Consider the following 17,875-nt stretch of genomic DNA (forward strand, 5'->3'; position numbering starts at 1 on the left):
GCTGTGGACACTGCCAACAAGACTTTATTTCCACAGCAAACACCAGCAGATCGCCACGGCCCGAGCTCTGCCGCCCATTCGTTTTTTCACCATTCACAAATTTACCTGTGCATGTTTTTCTTCTTTTTTTAAAAAAGGTGAACAAGCTTCTGTCTAGCATGTACAATTCACAGCATCCACTGCACAGCAGTGAAGAAAATGGTGCCCGTTTATTCTAGACAAAAGCTGTCATTTATCCACACAGTGATCCACTTCGGACATACAATCTGTGCTATAGCTTATCCAAGGCATAAACGGTTTATTTCCTTCAAGTAACCCGTGTGTGTGCGTTTAAAGGGCCACTTACCTCAAGTGTGGAATAATGTCATCATTTGCTTTTTCTTTTTATTGACTGGGACTTCTACTGGGAGTGACAAAGACCTTGAAGTAAGCACACGTCGCCTCTTATATGGAGAACTGTGAGCAGGAGTCTTCTTTTCGTTTGCCCAAAGTGATGTTATATGATACGTGAAATAGTGAAACAAGCGCAAAGGAACACTTTAAAAAGAGTGCTTTAATAGGTTTACATGTGTTTATAGCGTGTGGGAGTGATTTTTTATTTTTTTTTAATATGCAGATTTTCACCTATCGCGGGTGGGTCAATAACATTCAATCCCCCCGCAATAAAAGGGGGCTTCCCTGTAGTTGGACCCTGGTTGTAGCCTGCTGCTTGTGGAAATGACAAACACCGCTTGTGCAGTAGGTCTGAAAGGTACTTGCAACTAGGCAAAAAAAAAAAAAAAAAAAAAAAAAAAAAAAAAACTGCCACCATGTAAACAAAGAAAACAAATAAACAAGCCCTTAAGTTGACACAGATAATTTTGCCTCAGAGGAACTAACAAATGACGTCCACTTTGATTGATATTCTTTCTGATGATTAAAGCTCCTTTCAAACGACGTATTCATGTATAGAACCTTTTCACAGTTCATATGGAAAAGAGACTTTTAAAAAGGGGGCAACGACACATTGTCTGCATTGCTTTCAACGGTTGCTCGAAGACAGCGGGTATACACAGGCGCTCAAACGGGAAGCGAGAAGAATGCGCGCCGATCACAACTAACCTCTCACGTTGCTCCCCTGCCATTGTCCGACTCGCATCCTTTCAAGTTTCCCGCACACTGTGGGGCCTTCTGAAACAGCCGACAGCATCCCGGTGTGCAAATCACATTGCGGCTAGTATTGATAATCAATTTTCAATCAGCAAAAAACATTGGCAATAATGTGAAATCTGAAAAACAAGGTTTTTATCTGTCTGTGTCTGGCGGCAAAACTTGACTGCAGGCTCAACTACTTTGCTGCCTAAATGGGTTGTAGGTAGAATCCAAATGCAAAACAAAACGCACCGATATGTCAATCACGTAAACATAGTGGTGAGTGGAGTGATTCCGCAAGCTAACCAAGTAAGCAATTCATCCGTAATTGACGTGTACCAAAACTGCGTTTGCTGCCTACATGGGTTGCTTGAGTAAACAATATGAAGTAATCTTCCTCAGGCTACCCAAATTAGCATATCAATTACAGATTAATTGCAAAGAAAGAGTTGGCTGCCTGAACAGGTTGATTAACATCAACATGAGGTTGAGTAAGGTCCTTCAGGTTAGAAAAGTTAGCATGTTAATTTGGTTTGGGCAAAATTACTAGTTGTGCTACGAGGCTAACGATTTTGAGAACTGTGTGAGCGAGAGTGAGACCAGGTGCCAAGGAATACTTTCAAAAGTGTGCTTTATTACGTTTAAGTGTGTTTTAATAAGTTTATATGGTTTCAAGGTCACAGATTTCCACCTATCACAAGTGGTTCTGGAGCATATCCCCGCCATAAACGAGGTACTTGTACTTGACGGTGTCGAAATACATACTCTGACATAAACATCATCATTCTCTCTCTGGGCCCACAGTGATAAAGTAAACCAATGTTCCGCCAGACCTATTCAGCTGACATCTGTCTTGGGACTTTTTTTTTTCCCCCCCCCCCTCTTCTACTTCAGTGTTTTTGTCAGCGGAAAGAAAATCTAAATCTAACAGCAGAAACCCAACGAGCTCAAAAGCGATGACCCCGAGCGGACACTGACACTTTACGCCCCGTCAAATGGACGCTACTCCGGGTTCTCAAACTCCGCCAACGGTCGTGGGGGGATTGCGTTTCCTGTGTTGGCATGATTTAAAGCTGGAAAATACAGGAGGCGCTTTTCAACAGTGACTTCACACTGCGAGAGCAGCCAGTGTAAAGAAGCACGGGGAAGTGTTTCTACATTTTAGCAAAGACACGATCACACCAGCTGCGGGTTTAAGGAAAGCTTTTAAAGTCACGCAACTCAAATTTAAGAACCCTACTCTAGAATGCTACAAAAGAAATTTTGGAGCACTATTATAGATGTTTGAAGAGCAGATATGAGAAACAAGTGACTTCTTGAAGCATAATTGTGGCCTTCATTTTGGAACATCTAAGAATCTGAGAATTATCAAGCAAAGTGAAAGCGTCAAGACATTTGAAAACTGAGCATAATAATTTACACAGTGTCAACATTCCCAGGAACTCAAATTGAAGACTAGACGTCAGCTACTGCCTAACTCCGCCTACCTTGCTTCCCTCCGGCGATTGGCCGCAGGGTAAATTCCGACCGAGCGACATGTTTGCTGACGTTTTGAGTCAAAATCCGCCCTGTCACTTGTCATTCAAAGAGAGAGAGGTGTCAAAAATCAAAAAGATGGAACGCCGGGGGCGGCACACGCTCTCGGGTAAAACGAGAGTTAATCAGATTGCTTTAATCCTCTTAGCTGCTAAAGAGTACACAAACACTGGCCGCCCGTCCGACCGCCCCGACTGGCCGCCCGACTGATGGCGATAGAAAGTTAAACATTGTCCAGTGTGAGCAAATATTGTAGTGATGCACCAGCGGCGAGCAATGATGCAACTTGCTGGAATAAACCATTTGATACCATCTTTCTGTTTAAAATTTTGTGACAAAGGGAGTGTCACCTCGGTCGTGTTGCACATCTCGGAGGGGACTGTATATGGCTTAGGTTGAGCATTCTGGTGTTTAGAATATACCTTTGATTCTCTTCAGTTTTGCAGTAAATTTCAACTCGGCGTGACAAATAAACAGCTTGAAGCAAGCCCGCATTGCCTCTTATTTAGGGAACTGAGAGAGAACTTTTTGTTACCTGCAAATAATGATGTACAATAGTCTCCCATTTCTTGACAGCAAGAGAAGGAATACTATAAAAAGGGTGTTTAATAAGTTGAGATTTATTTAAAGCATGTGGGAGGGGTAAAACTATGTGTTATGTATACGTACTCCACAGAGTATCGCAGATTTGCACCGTTTACGGGTGGGTCTGGAACGTATCCCCGCCCGCAATAAACCCGGGTTCAATGTGTATTCATTACACTTAAGATGTGTGGGTCTTTACAAGTCACCCTTTTATCAGTCCCTCGCAGGCCCAGCGATAACGGGTCATACGGGGGCAGTGCAATCATTTACAGCCAGTTTACTTCCCAAAAAGTAAAGTCAACATGTGCTTGTGGATAGAAACGCACGAGACCCCGCTCAAGTTTGTTTTCACACACGCGAGCCGCCCGTCGTCTTCGGATCACACCAACAGCCCCGGGATGCTTGTTCAGCTAAGCAAGATGGTCACACCTAAGAGACGAGGGGGCAGGTTTTTGATACGTCTACCCCGCCGCTGGGCAAAGTCAACAATGTCGGCTTCGGTAAAGCTATCAGCTTAACCCAATCCTAAAACCTGAGACACGCCACAAAAAAACAAAAGGGATTTTTTTTTTTTTTTTTTTTTAAATGCTAAGTGTGTGCTCAATGTTCTTATCGTATGTGGCATATGCCAGATGACCAACAGTACAACAGACACATAACGATGTCCGTCGCAGTACCAAGACTGCCCTGGGAGAAAAAAACATTTTCCAAGCAAATGGGGGGTGTGTGTGTGTGTGTATATATGTATGTGTGTATATATATATGTGTGTGTGTATATATATATATATATATATATATATATATATATATATATATATATATATAGAAAGGTAAGGTATAGAAAATGTGGCGTTAACAGTCCATGTACATAGTAATATATATATACTGTATGAGTCTCTAGGCAAGTGTGGGAAGAAAATGCAACCCAGCCCTGTGGAGCACAGAGGCGACGTCATCAGAGTTCTCAGAAGATGTTCCTCATTTGAGACCGCCTCCACGTGACCCCGCTCCAAAGTCTTGTGGAGGGGCACGCCTGATTGATTGGCGAGAACCTTTTGCACTGCCTGATATAGCCAGAATTTTTTTCTCACCTTTCACCGGGTCGTTGTTCAGTATACATGACACAGACACAGAGCGGGGTGGGGTTGTTTGTCACTCCCAGTTAAAGTAAAACTGACTCATAAAACAAAATAATGAAACGCTGTATATTTAACCAAAATTAAAGGTAGCATGTTAACATATAATGCAAAACGCCATAGAGGCGCCAATTAAAAATCTTCAGACAACTGCTACCTTAACGCACAGTGAGCAGCAACACATACACGCCAAGCGTACAACAATACTCACTGCTATATACTGTTTTTGGTAATTACGACTATTACTGGAGCAGAGTTGGGGACCCTTTCTGCCTCTTCTTCTTCTTGCTGTTAATTACGCTGGATCTCTTCCAGTGGACCACAACACCGTAGCAGAACATGGTACTACGCTCAAAGCGTGCAACTAAATTTGAAATTGCCTGCTCCTTTTTTTTTAAATAATAATAATAATAATAAAAAATAACATTAAATTAAAAATCTGTGATATAGCAGGAGCTCAAACAATACACAGAAACAGAGCAAACACATTTTAGCACGAAAGGGTTTGTATATCCAAAATGTTTGTAAACTGAATGTAGTATTAAAAATATTCTACTAATATTACTACTAGTACTAGCTTAGATTAATATTGTGCCTTTTAAGGGATCCAAGGATGCTTAACTTAGAAGAAAGATGAGTGACGATAAAGAGACAATCTAGAAAATTACGCTTTGCAGATTTAATTATTATTGAGTTGTCAATTTTTCTGGTTTACAAAAAATAAAAGAAAAATAGTCAAGCACATTATTTCTTATTCAACATGTCAAAAAATGGCTTGGGGGTCAGCGGAGCGGAAATAAATTATCAATTCTGTTTGAAATTCCTCTTGTTCAAAACTCAGTGACATCGAAAGAGTCCGCATTAAGGCATTTCATCAGCAAGCTGCTCATAAGTGAATACACAACTCAAGTCTCAAGTGTGGTTACTGTTATTGCGTGTTAGTTGCTAGCACACCTACACCCTGAGGCCATGACCAACAATGTAATGATTTCTCTCCCTCTTTTTTTTTTTTTTTTTTTTTTAAATAAATGGAAGAACCGCTGCTGAAATTCTCCTCCCTTGCAAGCAGCCCGGCGCATGTCTGAGCTGGTCACAAGCATCCAAAACCTCCCCATTTTCCCACGCGTCCGTTTCCGAAATAAATATCTAAACACACACACATGGATATCGGGGGGGGATAACATTCCCGCTAAAAATAATCCGGTGGGAGTATTTTCTACTACTATGACTACTATTACTAATGTGATCCATGATTGGAGCTGTTACTTTTCTAAGATTTCCCTGCGTATGGGAAGAAGATCGGTGGCGTCGCGGCACGTCGGGAAACATTTTGACAACCTCCAGACGCCTCAGGTTTAATCTGTTTGTTGTGCAACACCGGCTGGGAAGCTGTCATGGCAACTTTTAAAGCTTTTTAATTTGAGCCTCTTGTGCAGTTGGGCCTCCTTTTTGATCCAAAAATACTTCTTTACATTGAACCTCCGCGAAACCAGAGTACATCGCTCACGCCCCCGCTATGTCAGATTTTTAAGCTTTATTTATTTATTTATTTTTTAATGGGGTTTTTACAGCATACGGGTGAGCCCAAATTTAGATTTGTGCGCATTCAGTGTAGTACCATCTGGTGCTACAACATGTCAGGCAGTTCTGAACTCTACTGGAAGAGATTTTACATAATTAAAAGGCAGAGAAGGTCCCCAACTAGTAAAGGTCATTGTTGTTAAGAAGCTATATATGCCTTTGCATATCGTTGTATGCTCTGTTTGTATGTATTGCTGTGTTCAAGTAGCAGGTGTTTGAAGGTTTACAATTACTGTAACATCTATGCTAATTTCTGTTAGCCTGTCTATTGCGTTTTGCATTATGGTAGCATTACGCTAGTAGATGGTTCGGTTAAAGTTTGGGATTTTAAACACAGTATACAATGTTGTTTAATCAATGAATTTTTATGAGTCCGTTTTGCAGTAACTTTCAATTGAAAGTGACAAACAGCTTGAACCAAGCAAGCTTTGCCTCATTTGGAAAAACGTGTGAGCGAGAACAGAAACTAAGGATTACTGTACTTTAAAAAGTATCTAACAAATGTAAGTGAGTGTATTAAAATGTGTACTGCTGTTTAAGTGTGTTTTGATAAGTTTAAATGTGTTCAAGCGTTTGGGAGGAGGGGTAAAACTTAAGGTTTTTTTGAAACGCTCTCCCAATCTCACGGATTTTCACCTATTGCTGGTGAGTGTGGAACGTATCATGCATTATTACACTCACAAATCAGCTTAAAGTAATGACTGTGAAAGGATACGATTTACATTTCAAATAATGGACCTTTGTGGTGTGTTTTTATGGCCGACTACTATGCTGTAAATTTTTGGGATTTTTAAATTGGTCCTGTGGGAAAAACAGGGGAGTACACACTTGCTGTGGGAAATGGCGATGATATGCAGATCAAAAGCGCCACCAAGCACTTTGACAACTTGGCACAAGCCTGGGAAGTCCCTACCTAACGTCAGTGTGGCTCTGTGAAATTTATTTTTATATTTGAAGACCAGTTTTTCTCCTTCGTATTCAGTGTGCTGATAAACATGCCTCATATACCTTCAGCCAACTTTCCAAATAAAGTTGCGTTGAGTCAATGAGAATTGAATTTTGGCTAGCAAGCGCGGTCACGCAACAAATTAAGCTTGTATCGCAAGGCACCACTGTGGTTGTTTTTAAAAGTACGACAGCATTCGTATGTTGGTCCTGGATGTGGGCCATGAGTGACATCACAAGCTGGAGTCAGGTTTACCCGGTTAGTCCACGTGTGAGCGTCTGGTCGTGAGTTGTGGCCTACAGCAGCTCCTTGCAAGTGTTTTCATTTTGTATTTGTGTGTTGGACTGTTTGTCCTTATCAATAAATGAGTGAAAATGCAACAGCGACTGTGGCTCCCCTTGCCCACATACGAGGGCATTAGTCCGGCAGCATATCTGAAACTCAAATTTTAGCTTACAACACAAATTAAATTTTAATTTCTAAGTTAAGATGCCATTGGATGTCACCAAAACCTCTCATCAACTGATTAATACGGTTTTCCTTGATTAAAAGCAATTATTTTTAGTCTTAATTCCTCCACCTAAAAACACATCCGAATGTAAATCCATCATGAATGTTTTGACTGATCCCCCTTCCTTTCTCATGCAATGGACTATTCCAACTTCTTTCTGCACATGTCCAGACTTGATTCAGGAAGACACTCACAAAACAATCTTGTTGGCGTGAGGTGAGGAAAATGAAGCGACGTTATCCCAGTGGAGCGAAAAGAAGATGCGAGGAAAACAAATACTTCATTTTAAATCAAAACTACCAAAGATTTCAACCATAGCATAACTGACAACGGGCTAGTCGTAAATTTTGGTGTGATCATTTTAAGAGTGTCATGCATAAATATTGCCTGATGGCACAAGGGAGGGGGGGTACACAAAGGAGGCAAAAATGGCCAAAGGACGACAAAGAAGAGGAAAGAGGAAAAAGGTTAAAAAAATAAACAGTTAAAAAGGTTTGCTCCCATAATTGACCTAGTTATCTTTTGTGTCTTCTTATTTTTAGTTACAAAACAAGCTCCAGGCTGAACCTGCTTGCTGCTGCCCACGTGTAAGACTGTTGAGGCGAAAATAAAAAAAATTGTCAGTGCAGTACACAGATGTGGAGGACCCAATGACTGAGTTTGTTTGGCTTGGGCCCCCAAATGTGGTTCTAGAATGGAAAACGTGGAAGGATGTTGAAAAGAGTCAAATAAGTGTGTTTTCCATTTGTTTTGTTTTTACCTTCTCGTCTTCTTCACATTCGTCATCGTCGGTACTCTCTGTATTTCGGTCCTCTTCTTCCACTTTAGAAACGCTCGCGAAATCTGAGTCGAGGTGGCCGCCTTTCGGGTCCACCTCGGCGGTCATTTCTCCACTCCCCTGCGTGGTTGTCTCAGGCGAGGAGGAGAAGGAGAACCCCCATGGAGGACGTCCAAATAAAGTTCAGCGTTATCCGCTAATTAGCCTGCACCTGCGGACTGACTTCATGCTCGACGCGGCGAGTGAAAAAAATAAAAATAAACGAGTCTGAAGTAAATGAATGAGATGTGGTTTCCCGGCACTGGGTGGCGACGACCGTCAACGGCCGGAGGAAGCGTTCCTTTTTCGGCTACAAGTGCTTCTCTCCTCTCGGCCGCCGCCGCCGCCTGCGCCACTAGAACTTTCACTACCTTAGCCTGAACTAGCTCCCGAGCGGCGCCCAAAAGAGCAAAACCTAAACCACGCCCACACGGAACGAGAACCGACCAATCGCGTCGCGGCAGGTTTTAACACGGAAGTTACCACAGTACTCCCCAGTTTTGCCTGTTATGCTCTGAACAACAGCATACAGTATATATATTTTTTGTATTTATTTATTTATTTTTTATTTAAAAAGTGGAAAGTTTAACTACATCGTGAAGAGTCTACTAAGAAATTATGTTTCAGTGTTTACTGAAGATTTTGGGCTCGTTGCCTTTATATGACGTCACTGTGTACACGCGTGTAGTGTGACATGGCTACAAGCCCATGGCAATTTTTTGTTACTTTTTTTTTTTAATACAAAAAAAAGGTTCAGCGAAAAAAATAAGATATTAATTCCGCAAATTTTTTTTTTGTGTGGGGAGGGGGGGCTTGCTGCTTTTGTAAAGCTATATGTATCCCCCCATAAAAGAACATTTACGTCCCGGCAAGTATTGACAAACGCTAATAACGACAACGTGGATTGTTTGTATATATCATATCATCATGTTATACTGACAAAGATATATGTTAATGTATTGTCAATGTGAATGATGTGTCAAAAATAAAAAGGAATGTCAAGTATCAACAGACAAAAACACAGACATTTTTTAAAAATATATTTTTGATTAGTGTTCTCCTGAAGACCACAGTATCCGAGACCAAGACTTGCCCAAGACCAGAACTCAGCGAGACCAAGACTTTTAGGAGTTGAGACCGAGAAAAGCCGAGACAGAGATACGACCAAGACCATAAAATTAAATTAAAAAAAATATTCAATGTTGAATAGTTAAAGAGCATTATTATAAATTTGCTCTGAATCCCGTTTTTGTTTTTCAGGAAGTATTTTTGTGAGCTATTTCCTTATGAAATGATTACTACATTTTTCTGTCTTGAATCGATAACGCCTGAATTGAAGGTGGTGGCATTTGGGGATTTTTTGTTGTTGATATTGCACTACAGGTCTCATAGTCATGGATACAAATTGTTGAGGAAGTGCATTTCGTAATTTGATGAAGTCAGAATTTTGTGGATTAAAATTGTGTTTGCACCCGAATTGATCATCAATCAACAGATCCCCATTGTCATCCATGTATTTACACACAGACAATTGAAGGCTTCTGCAGCAACAACAGCGGCCTCTGTCGGCAAAGGTCAGAAACGTTAGCTGGAAAAGGGAAAAGGCTCCCTCATGCTATTTCACTAACACACGTTAGCGTCTCAAATTGAGTCTAAAGTCACCGGACGGCGGTTTGTAGACTACTGGGATATCACGTGTGAAATGTGGCCGTCAAATCGATATTTACCTACAGACTTTTTGGGTTTTTTTTAGCGTCAGATGCTAGCTACTAACTAGTTTAGCCGTTCTTCCTCATGCTCGCCCCGCCCTTACCCGTGTGCCCGCCCCGGGCCGCGCATGCGCACCACACCCCGCTGTGCGCCGCTCTCTCCACTGTTTGCATTGTGTCTGATCTGAAGCGAGAGCCGGACCGGCGAGGCCGTCCTTCGAATATTAAACCCCCACCCCCCCACCCCGGCAATGTCGGGCAGGTCGGTCCGAGCGGAGACCCGGAGCAGGGCCAAGGATGACATCAAGCGGGTTATGGCCGCTATTGAGAAAGTACGAAAATGGTAAGCGGCGGGGAAGGGGAAGGCGAGAGGAAGGGGGGGTAGACAAAAAGCCGTCTTTGTGGTTATCTAACACACAAAAAAAGCCTGGTTGGGGGAGGAGAGCGAGCAGAATGAAAATGAAACAATTGCGAGGCTATTTACGTTCGAGCGAGTCCGGGTAACACACGTGTGTGTGTACCGGCGGATGGCAGCCGTAGCCCGGCCGCCGAGCAGCTTGTAGTCGCCGCGCGGCGGCGGCGGTGGAAGCCAGGAGCCATTTCGAAAGCAGTCACATGAAGCCGCCTGACGCCGAGCACACACGGGTTTGAACGCCCCGCAGAACCTCGGTACTCGACATGGCGACGTTTTTACGACGAAGCCCCTCGACTCGGAGCACTTTTGGGCTCTTTTTATGTTTTTCCCCCCGTTTAAATGCCGCGTTGTTGTTTTTTTTGTGTGGATCGAATGAGTAAGAGAACAAGGCTCCGAGGGTGGCCGTGGGGGTGGGGAGCGGGAAGTGGGTCTGCCGGGACGGGCGTTGAATGGCTCGATCAACAATTATTTCAATTAATTGTAATTTGTTATAACCGTATCACGTTTAATTAGCATTTACACTTCTGTGTGTGTTACATGATCAAGGTATGCATGGCTTAGTAGTCACAATGATTCTTGTGGCTTGGTTGCATATACTGCAACACAAAAGTTTTCCCAAAACAATTATTTTAATTATTTGTTATAGCAATATCATGCTTAATTAGCAATTACACTTTGTGTGTGTGTGAATGAAATTAACACAGCGCTAAATACTTGCATCGCTCGGTAACGATACTTGCGGCTAGGAAGCACATACTCTGGGTCAGCAGCTTTACAAAAATAATAAGAATAATGATTTATAACTTGTTATAACAGCATCACGCTCAATTAGTGTTTACACTTTGTGGGAATGGAATTAGCATGCTTGCTAGTTTGTATCATGACAATAATTGGAAAGATCTACGAGATCTAACATTTTGTTACAATCTAAAAACAATTATTTTCATTATACAACCCCAATTCCAATAAAGTTGGGACATTGTGTTAAACAAATAAAAACAGAGTACAATGATTTGCAAATCATGTTCGACCTATATTTAACTAAATACACTACAAAGACAAGATATTTCCTGTTCAAACTGATAAACTTTATTGTTTTTAGCAAATAATCATTAACTTGGAATTTTATGGCTGCAACACGTTTCAAAAAAGCTGGGACAGGTGGCAAAAAAGACGGAGAAAGTTGAGGAATGCTCATAAAACACCTGTTTGGAACGTCCCACAGGTGACCAAGCTAATTAGGAACACGTGGGTGCCATGATTGGGTATAAAAGGAGCTTCCCTGAATTGCTCAGTCATTCACAAGCAAAGATGGGGCGAGGTTCACCTCTTTGTGAACAAGTGTGTGAGAAAATAGTCGAACAGTTTAAGGACAATGTTCCTCAACGTACAATTGCAAGGAATTTAGGGATTTCATCATCTACGGTCCATAATATCATCAAAAGGTTCAGAGAATCTGGAGAAATCACTGTAAGAGGCAAGGCCCAAAACCAACATTGAATGCCCGTGACCTTCGATCCCTCAGGCGGCACTGCATCAAAAACCGACATCAACGTGTAAAGGATATCACTTCATGGGCTCAGGAACACTTCAGACAACCAATGTCAGTAAATACAGTTCGGCATGACATCCGTAACTGCAACTTGAAACTCTACTATGCAAAGCAAAACCCGTTTATCAACAACACCCAGAAACGCCGCCAGCTTCTCTGGGCCCGAGCTCATCTAAGATGGACTGACGAAAAGTGTTCTGTGGTCCACATTTCAAATTGTTTTTGGAAATTGTGGACGTGGTGTCCTCCGGGCCAAAGAGGAAAAGAACCATCCGGACTGTTATGCACGCAAAGTTCAAAAGCCAGTATTTGTGATGGTACGGCGCTGTGTTAGTGCTAGGTACATACAGATTTTGGAGAAACATATGCTGCCATCCAAGCAACGTCTTTTTCATGGACGCTTCTGCTTATTTCAGCAAGACAATGCCAAACCACATTCTGCACGTGTTACAACAGCGTGGCTTCCTAGTAAAAGAGTAAAAGCGGGTACTAGACTGGCCTGCCTGCAGTCCAGACCTGTCTCCCATTGAAAATGTGTGGCGCATTATGAAGCGTAAAATACGACAACGAAGACCCCGGACTGTTGAACAGCTGAAGCTGTACATCAAGCAAGAATGGGAAAGAATTCCACCTACAAAGCTTCAACAATTAGTGTCCCCAGTTCCCAAACGTTTATTGAATGTTGTTAAAAGAAAAGGTGACGTAATACAGTGGTAAACGTGACCCTGTCCCATCTTTTTTGGAACGTGTTGCAGCCATAAAATTCTAAGTTCATGATTATTTTCTAAACACAATCAAGTTTATCAGTTTGAACATTAAATATGAGGTATTTGTAGTGTAGTCCATTAAAGATAGGTTGAACACGATTTGCAAATCATTGTATTCTGTTTTTATTTATGTTTAACTCAACATCCCAACTTCATTGGAATTGGGGTTGTAATTTGTAAGAGTATCACGCTTAATTAGCAATTTACATTTACACTTTGTGTGTGGGGAATAAGCACAGTGCTAAATATTTTCTAGCTTGTATCGCCTGGTCACAATGATACTTGAGGCCCAGAAGCACACACCCCGGCGGGGTCAAAGGTTTCCAACATTAAAATCCAATTTCTGATTTTCATCATTTTATTTCCCCTTTGCTTATGTAAAAATGACAGCACATCCAACATGATGAAATAATGACTTCCTATTTCATTGTCTTTAATGACTTTATTTATTGTGGGTATAGGTTTTTTTTTTTTTAACAAAAAGATTGTGCTAAATGTATCAAGGCTAGCTTCTCTCATGTTTAACAGCGCTTAGTATCTCAGTTTTGTGAGTATGTGTGTTGCTCACGTGGAATTCCGATGATTTGTCTCCAGGGAGAAGAAATGGGTGACGGTGGGAGACACGTCACTTCGTATCTACAAATGGGTGCCAGTGACGGAGCCCAAGTCGGATGACGTGAGTAGTGTTTCGAATTTTCGAAGTTGGAAATTCTCCATTGGAATTTATGGGAATAAAAAAAAGTTATGTTTTTCATGTTATGAGCCGTTGCTTGACTTGTATTTATTTAATTTTTTTTGACAAAACAAATGTTCATATTTATGCTTGGGTATGAAATTAAATTACTCAGAATTCCCATATATTCCCATTGAAAGTTTCCAATTTGGAAATTTCCAAAATTACCCATCCCAAACATGTCGTGGAAATTTACTGGACCCTTTCTGAAAATGTTCCACCTCTTTCAGCTCTAGACCTGCGTGAACCAACCACACGAATGTCAAACATTCGTCAAATGACAAATAGTGGGGCAGCTAATTTGCATCACTCATCTAATTAAAAAGAAAACCCAAACGTTAACCACTATGAATAGTAAAATGTGTGAGATATAAAATACTAATTTAAATGACAGTGTGCCAGCAATTTCACGTCGCACATCACACTCATCACGTCATTTTTAAATATGACTTAACTTATATGTAAACATAGGTTGGTTAGTGTTACTGTTGATGGTAAAAAAAAATAAAGATCACAACTGTAATGGAGTAATGTGAAAGTGATCTCCCTTCTTAACTTATTCACTGTCATGGACTGTGATATTCGACAACTGTATTCCAACCGTTTACTGCCTGAGACGAATATATTTGTCAAGTACGTTTTTCAATGGTTAGCCATGAAATAGGGGCTAGCCCAGTGTGTCTGTGAAATTCAGGTTTGTAAACCACTGTAATGACTAACATATCCCTGAAGATGGAGGCATTGGAATCGCTTTGGGTGTGACATCAGCAAAACGTTTGCGTTTTGGATGAAGATTAGGGGGTGAATCTCGGGCTTGTCACGATTATGAGGGCGAGGAATACCAACACGTTGGAAGCTGTACAAGTTTAGGCACCTCACTCTCAAACAGAGTATGTATATGATGGTATAAACAGAGTATGTGTCGTAGTAGAAAGTGTATGTTATGATCGTGAGAAAATTTGACAGTTTGTAAAGGGAATGGCGAACGTCATGTAACAAAGCCACTGACGTACTCGAGGCATGTGGTGAGACCTTAGCTCAAGGTGTGTTTCTTAGTTTCGTATGTGGATATTATTTTGCAATTTAAAAGCCTTTTCTGTCTTTTTTTTTTGTTAGTTTCATAGTTTGTCGCAAAAGCACCAAAAAAATAGTATCAAAGTTACTGCTCTGCCTGACTGTGTGGAAAAAAAGTGAGTGAATGAGTCAAGGGTTTGTACCAACAGTAAATAAAAATTAACGTGACTGTTTAATTGTAAAAAGTGACAGTTTAAGGACTCTACCTTACCTTGATTGACAAAGTAGCTTGAACTGTGTGTGGTTTAGGATTTTGTTTTTTCTTAATTTCTTGAAGAAAAACAAGAACAAGAAGAAGGGCAAGGATGAGAAATACGGTTCTGAGTTGACGACTCCAGAGAACAGTTCCTCTCCTGGCATGATGGACATGCACGGTGAGCATCAAAAATGCTTCTTGTCCTGCATTTTACTGGGAAAAAAACAAAGCCAAATATTTGATTTGGGTGTGTATGCGTGTTCCAGACGACAACAGTAACCAGAGCTCCATCGCCGATTCGTCGCCTGTCAAACAGGAAACCAGTTGTAGTACCAGTCCAGCACCCGAGTCCACCGGCGTGTCTCACCGCGAAAACGGCGACGTCAAGATTGAGCAGAGTCCTGATACCAAGAGGGGTGAACCACACAAATGTACACACATCCCAACAATAATCGGTCTTGCAACAGTAACAAAGTCAATGCAGCAGTTTTTTTGTCTTCGGAGTATCAGATAAGACCTCCACCAGCACCAAAGGGAGCTCTCAAGGGGCTTATGTTAGCATTGTTAGCTCATTGGGCTAATGTTAGCATCGTTATCAAGGGGCTAATGCTAAAATTGTTAACTGAAAGGTGCTAATATTAGCATTGTTAGCTCATGTCTCGTTTATGTTACCACAGTCCTCCCAGGTAAAAGTCTGGTGACTGCAGAAGTGACGGATCGCAGCGTAAAGCGAGATGCTGACAAAGACTCCTTGGAGAGTAAAGCCACTCAGGTAACCACGGCGACAGGTCACCTTGGACGCGCTTTGGACGACAGCGCTGCCACTCAAAGTGTCTCTCTTTTTTCTTCCAGGATGTGGAGCAAGAGGCCCCACCCACCAAGAAGTGTAAAGTGGAGTCTCAGGACTTTGAGGAGACTTAAAGGTTCCTCGATGCCTCCCCTCCATTAACTCTATCAGGGCTAATGGACAGACACACACACACACACACTCAACACCCCCCACCCGTACCACAGGGAGAATTGACACCGCCTTCCCAACCTAATCCCTTGTTTCCACCACGGATGTTAGAAATTTGATGCCGCGCTTCCAGTCCACCAACAAGGAGCATCCCCCTGAATTGAGATCAGGGAGGATTCCGAGCGTTGGGTTGGGGGGGGGTGGGGTGGGGGGGTTCCTGGATGGTCCCGCTAGACTGATTTTAGGATTTCTTTTCCTCAGGAGGGTCAACGCACTGTTACATAAAATGGATCATGGGAAAAAACGTGCTGCTGTTATTGGAGGTCTCTTCTCTCTCTCCATGGAGGGGGTGTCCCGTTTTTTTTTACCGAAGGCGGCTTGTGTTGCCATCTTTTTGGTTTTGCCTTAAAAATTCATCCCTGACGAGCGCCCCCACAGATTTTGTTAGCTCAGCGTAGTATAGCACAAAGTCAGGCAGCAATATCCCACTTTTTACTGTTACGCTGCCTCGTAGGACGAGAGGAAGGGAGTTTATGGGGCCATCTTTTATTTTGCCTTAAAATTTAGTCCATACGAAAAAAGAAGAGATCGCCGTCATCCCACACTACAGGTTCAGTTAGCTTGGTGTATTTTAACAAAGTCTTGAAGCAAGGGGGGAGGGTAATCCAAGAAAGCCAGGTGGACTTGTTCTAGGCTTGATGTTAACTTCCTGCCCTTTCATTGAATTATCCAGGTGACCAAACAAGGTTAGCGTATCTTAGCATAAAGTCTTCGGTCATGAGTAAACCAGAAAATAAGACAACAAAGTGATTCCTGTTTGGCTTGAAGCTAAACTTCTGGCCCCTGTTTTTTTTTTTAACAGAATTATCCAGGTGACCAACATCAAAACTCCTGACAAGCAAAGCATATTTTAGCATAAAGTTCGCAAGAAGGATGAAACATAATCCAGGACAATAATGAGAGGCGGTGACTGTCATCCCGACAAGTTTAGCATAGTTTATCATAAAGTCTGAAAACAGGAGAAAACCAGGAAATAGGACAGACAGCAAGGTCCGTTTGGCCCACCACTTCAGGGTACAATGCTAAATCCCTTTTCTTTTCTTTTTTCTTTTTTCCATTTATCTGAGCTCTCAGTAATGTTTACGTAGCTTAGCATAAAGTCTAGAAGCAGGAGGAAATGTAATACAGGAAAATAGGACAACAAAGTGAGGAAATTATCAGGGTGACGGTCATTCCGACTCCCGACAAGGTTAGCGTTGCTTAGCATAAAGTCTAGATGCAGGATAGACAGAGCGATGAGCGTTTGTCCTATTACTTCCGGGCTTGATGCCTAACTTCCTTCTCGTTTTTTTAATGTCATCCTGCGTAGTTTAGCAAAAAGTAAGTGAGCAGGAGGAAAACAGGAAGTAGGACAACAAAGTGAGGTTTGTTTAACTTGATGCTAACTTCCTGTATTTTTTATTTTTATTTTTTTTTTAAACGGAATTATCCAGGTGACCGTCGTCCCAACTGTCAATAAAGTTAGCATAGTTTGGCATTAAGGAAACATAATCCAGGAAATAGGACACAGCGAGGAGTGTTTGGCTCAAAGCTAACTTCCTGACCACAAAATGTTTTTCGCATTTTGTCGTTTCTTGTGCCGTCTAATGGCTGGATGAGCGTGGCTCTACTTGATATTCCTACAGGTAGCAGACTGGCTAGCCGGCTAGCTAGCGGGTGCGCTCACATGGCCGGAGAGAAGAGACGCTGTTCGTAGGATGGATTAGCATATACCTCATTCCCAGTCCAGCTGCGCTGGAGTTTCCAATGCTATTCTCTTTGACACTGACAGTGTAATTAGCATTAATACACTCACTCACTTTTTCAACACGTAGCTTTTCACCCCAGGAGTTTGTTTCTAAATGTGTTCACAGTGTGAAAAATTCAATCTCGTACCTTTATTTTTTCCTTTTCCTTACGCCTTCTGGACCATTTTTGTTTATCTTTCGAACTTGTACAGATTTATTCTTTGGTTTGACTTATTTATTCCATCAGTAGTGCTCTGTTTTTATCGTCCAATGGTTTTTGTTTTCTTAATAAAACTCTTAAAACATTGGACTTTGTTTTTTTTTTTTTGTTTTTTTTTTTTTTTTTGCCTCGCACGCACCCCCCGAAGCCAGTTTCACTGCGCAAAATGAAATTTGCCAAACATTTCTATCATAAGTAGACTCACAAAAAAAAACGTCTCA

General features: G+C 41.7%; 2 protein-coding genes across 6 annotated transcripts in view; one reads left to right on the forward strand and one right to left on the reverse strand.

Annotated features, from left to right (window-relative positions):
- Positions 1–8,648, reverse strand: part of mast4 (microtubule associated serine/threonine kinase family member 4) — a 59,900-nt gene extending 51,252 nt beyond the window's left edge. For 2 of the 4 annotated variants that reach the window (XM_061748025.1, XM_061748024.1), the window contains exon 1: positions 8,187–8,648. In XM_061748025.1, the coding sequence (XP_061604009.1) occupies positions 8,187–8,312 (126 nt within the window). In that variant the 5' untranslated portion in view covers positions 8,313–8,648. The remainder of the gene's footprint in view (positions 1–8,186) is intronic. The other 2 variants (XM_061748027.1, XM_061748026.1) reach the window with 1 other exon arrangement.
- A 1,490-nt stretch (positions 8,649–10,138) lies between these two features.
- bcl7a (BAF chromatin remodeling complex subunit BCL7A) lies at positions 10,139–17,741 on the forward strand. 2 transcript variants are annotated; one of them, XM_061747702.1, is made up of 6 exons: positions 10,139–10,295; positions 13,281–13,362; positions 14,771–14,867; positions 14,956–15,120; positions 15,367–15,461; positions 15,542–17,741. In XM_061747702.1, the coding sequence occupies exons 1-6, from the start codon at positions 10,204–10,206 to the stop codon at positions 15,608–15,610; spliced, it is 600 nt and encodes a 199-aa protein (XP_061603686.1). In that variant the 5' UTR covers positions 10,139–10,203; the 3' UTR covers positions 15,611–17,741. The 2 variants fall into 2 exon arrangements, with proteins under 2 accessions (XP_061603686.1, XP_061603688.1); XM_061747704.1 differs by having other exon boundaries at positions 14,956–15,105.
- The last annotated feature ends 134 nt before the right edge of the window (positions 17,742–17,875 follow it).

Source organism: Phyllopteryx taeniolatus, chromosome 15, assembly GCF_024500385.1.
Source record: "Phyllopteryx taeniolatus isolate TA_2022b chromosome 15, UOR_Ptae_1.2, whole genome shotgun sequence".
NCBI lineage: Eukaryota > Metazoa > Chordata > Actinopteri > Syngnathiformes > Syngnathidae > Phyllopteryx > Phyllopteryx taeniolatus.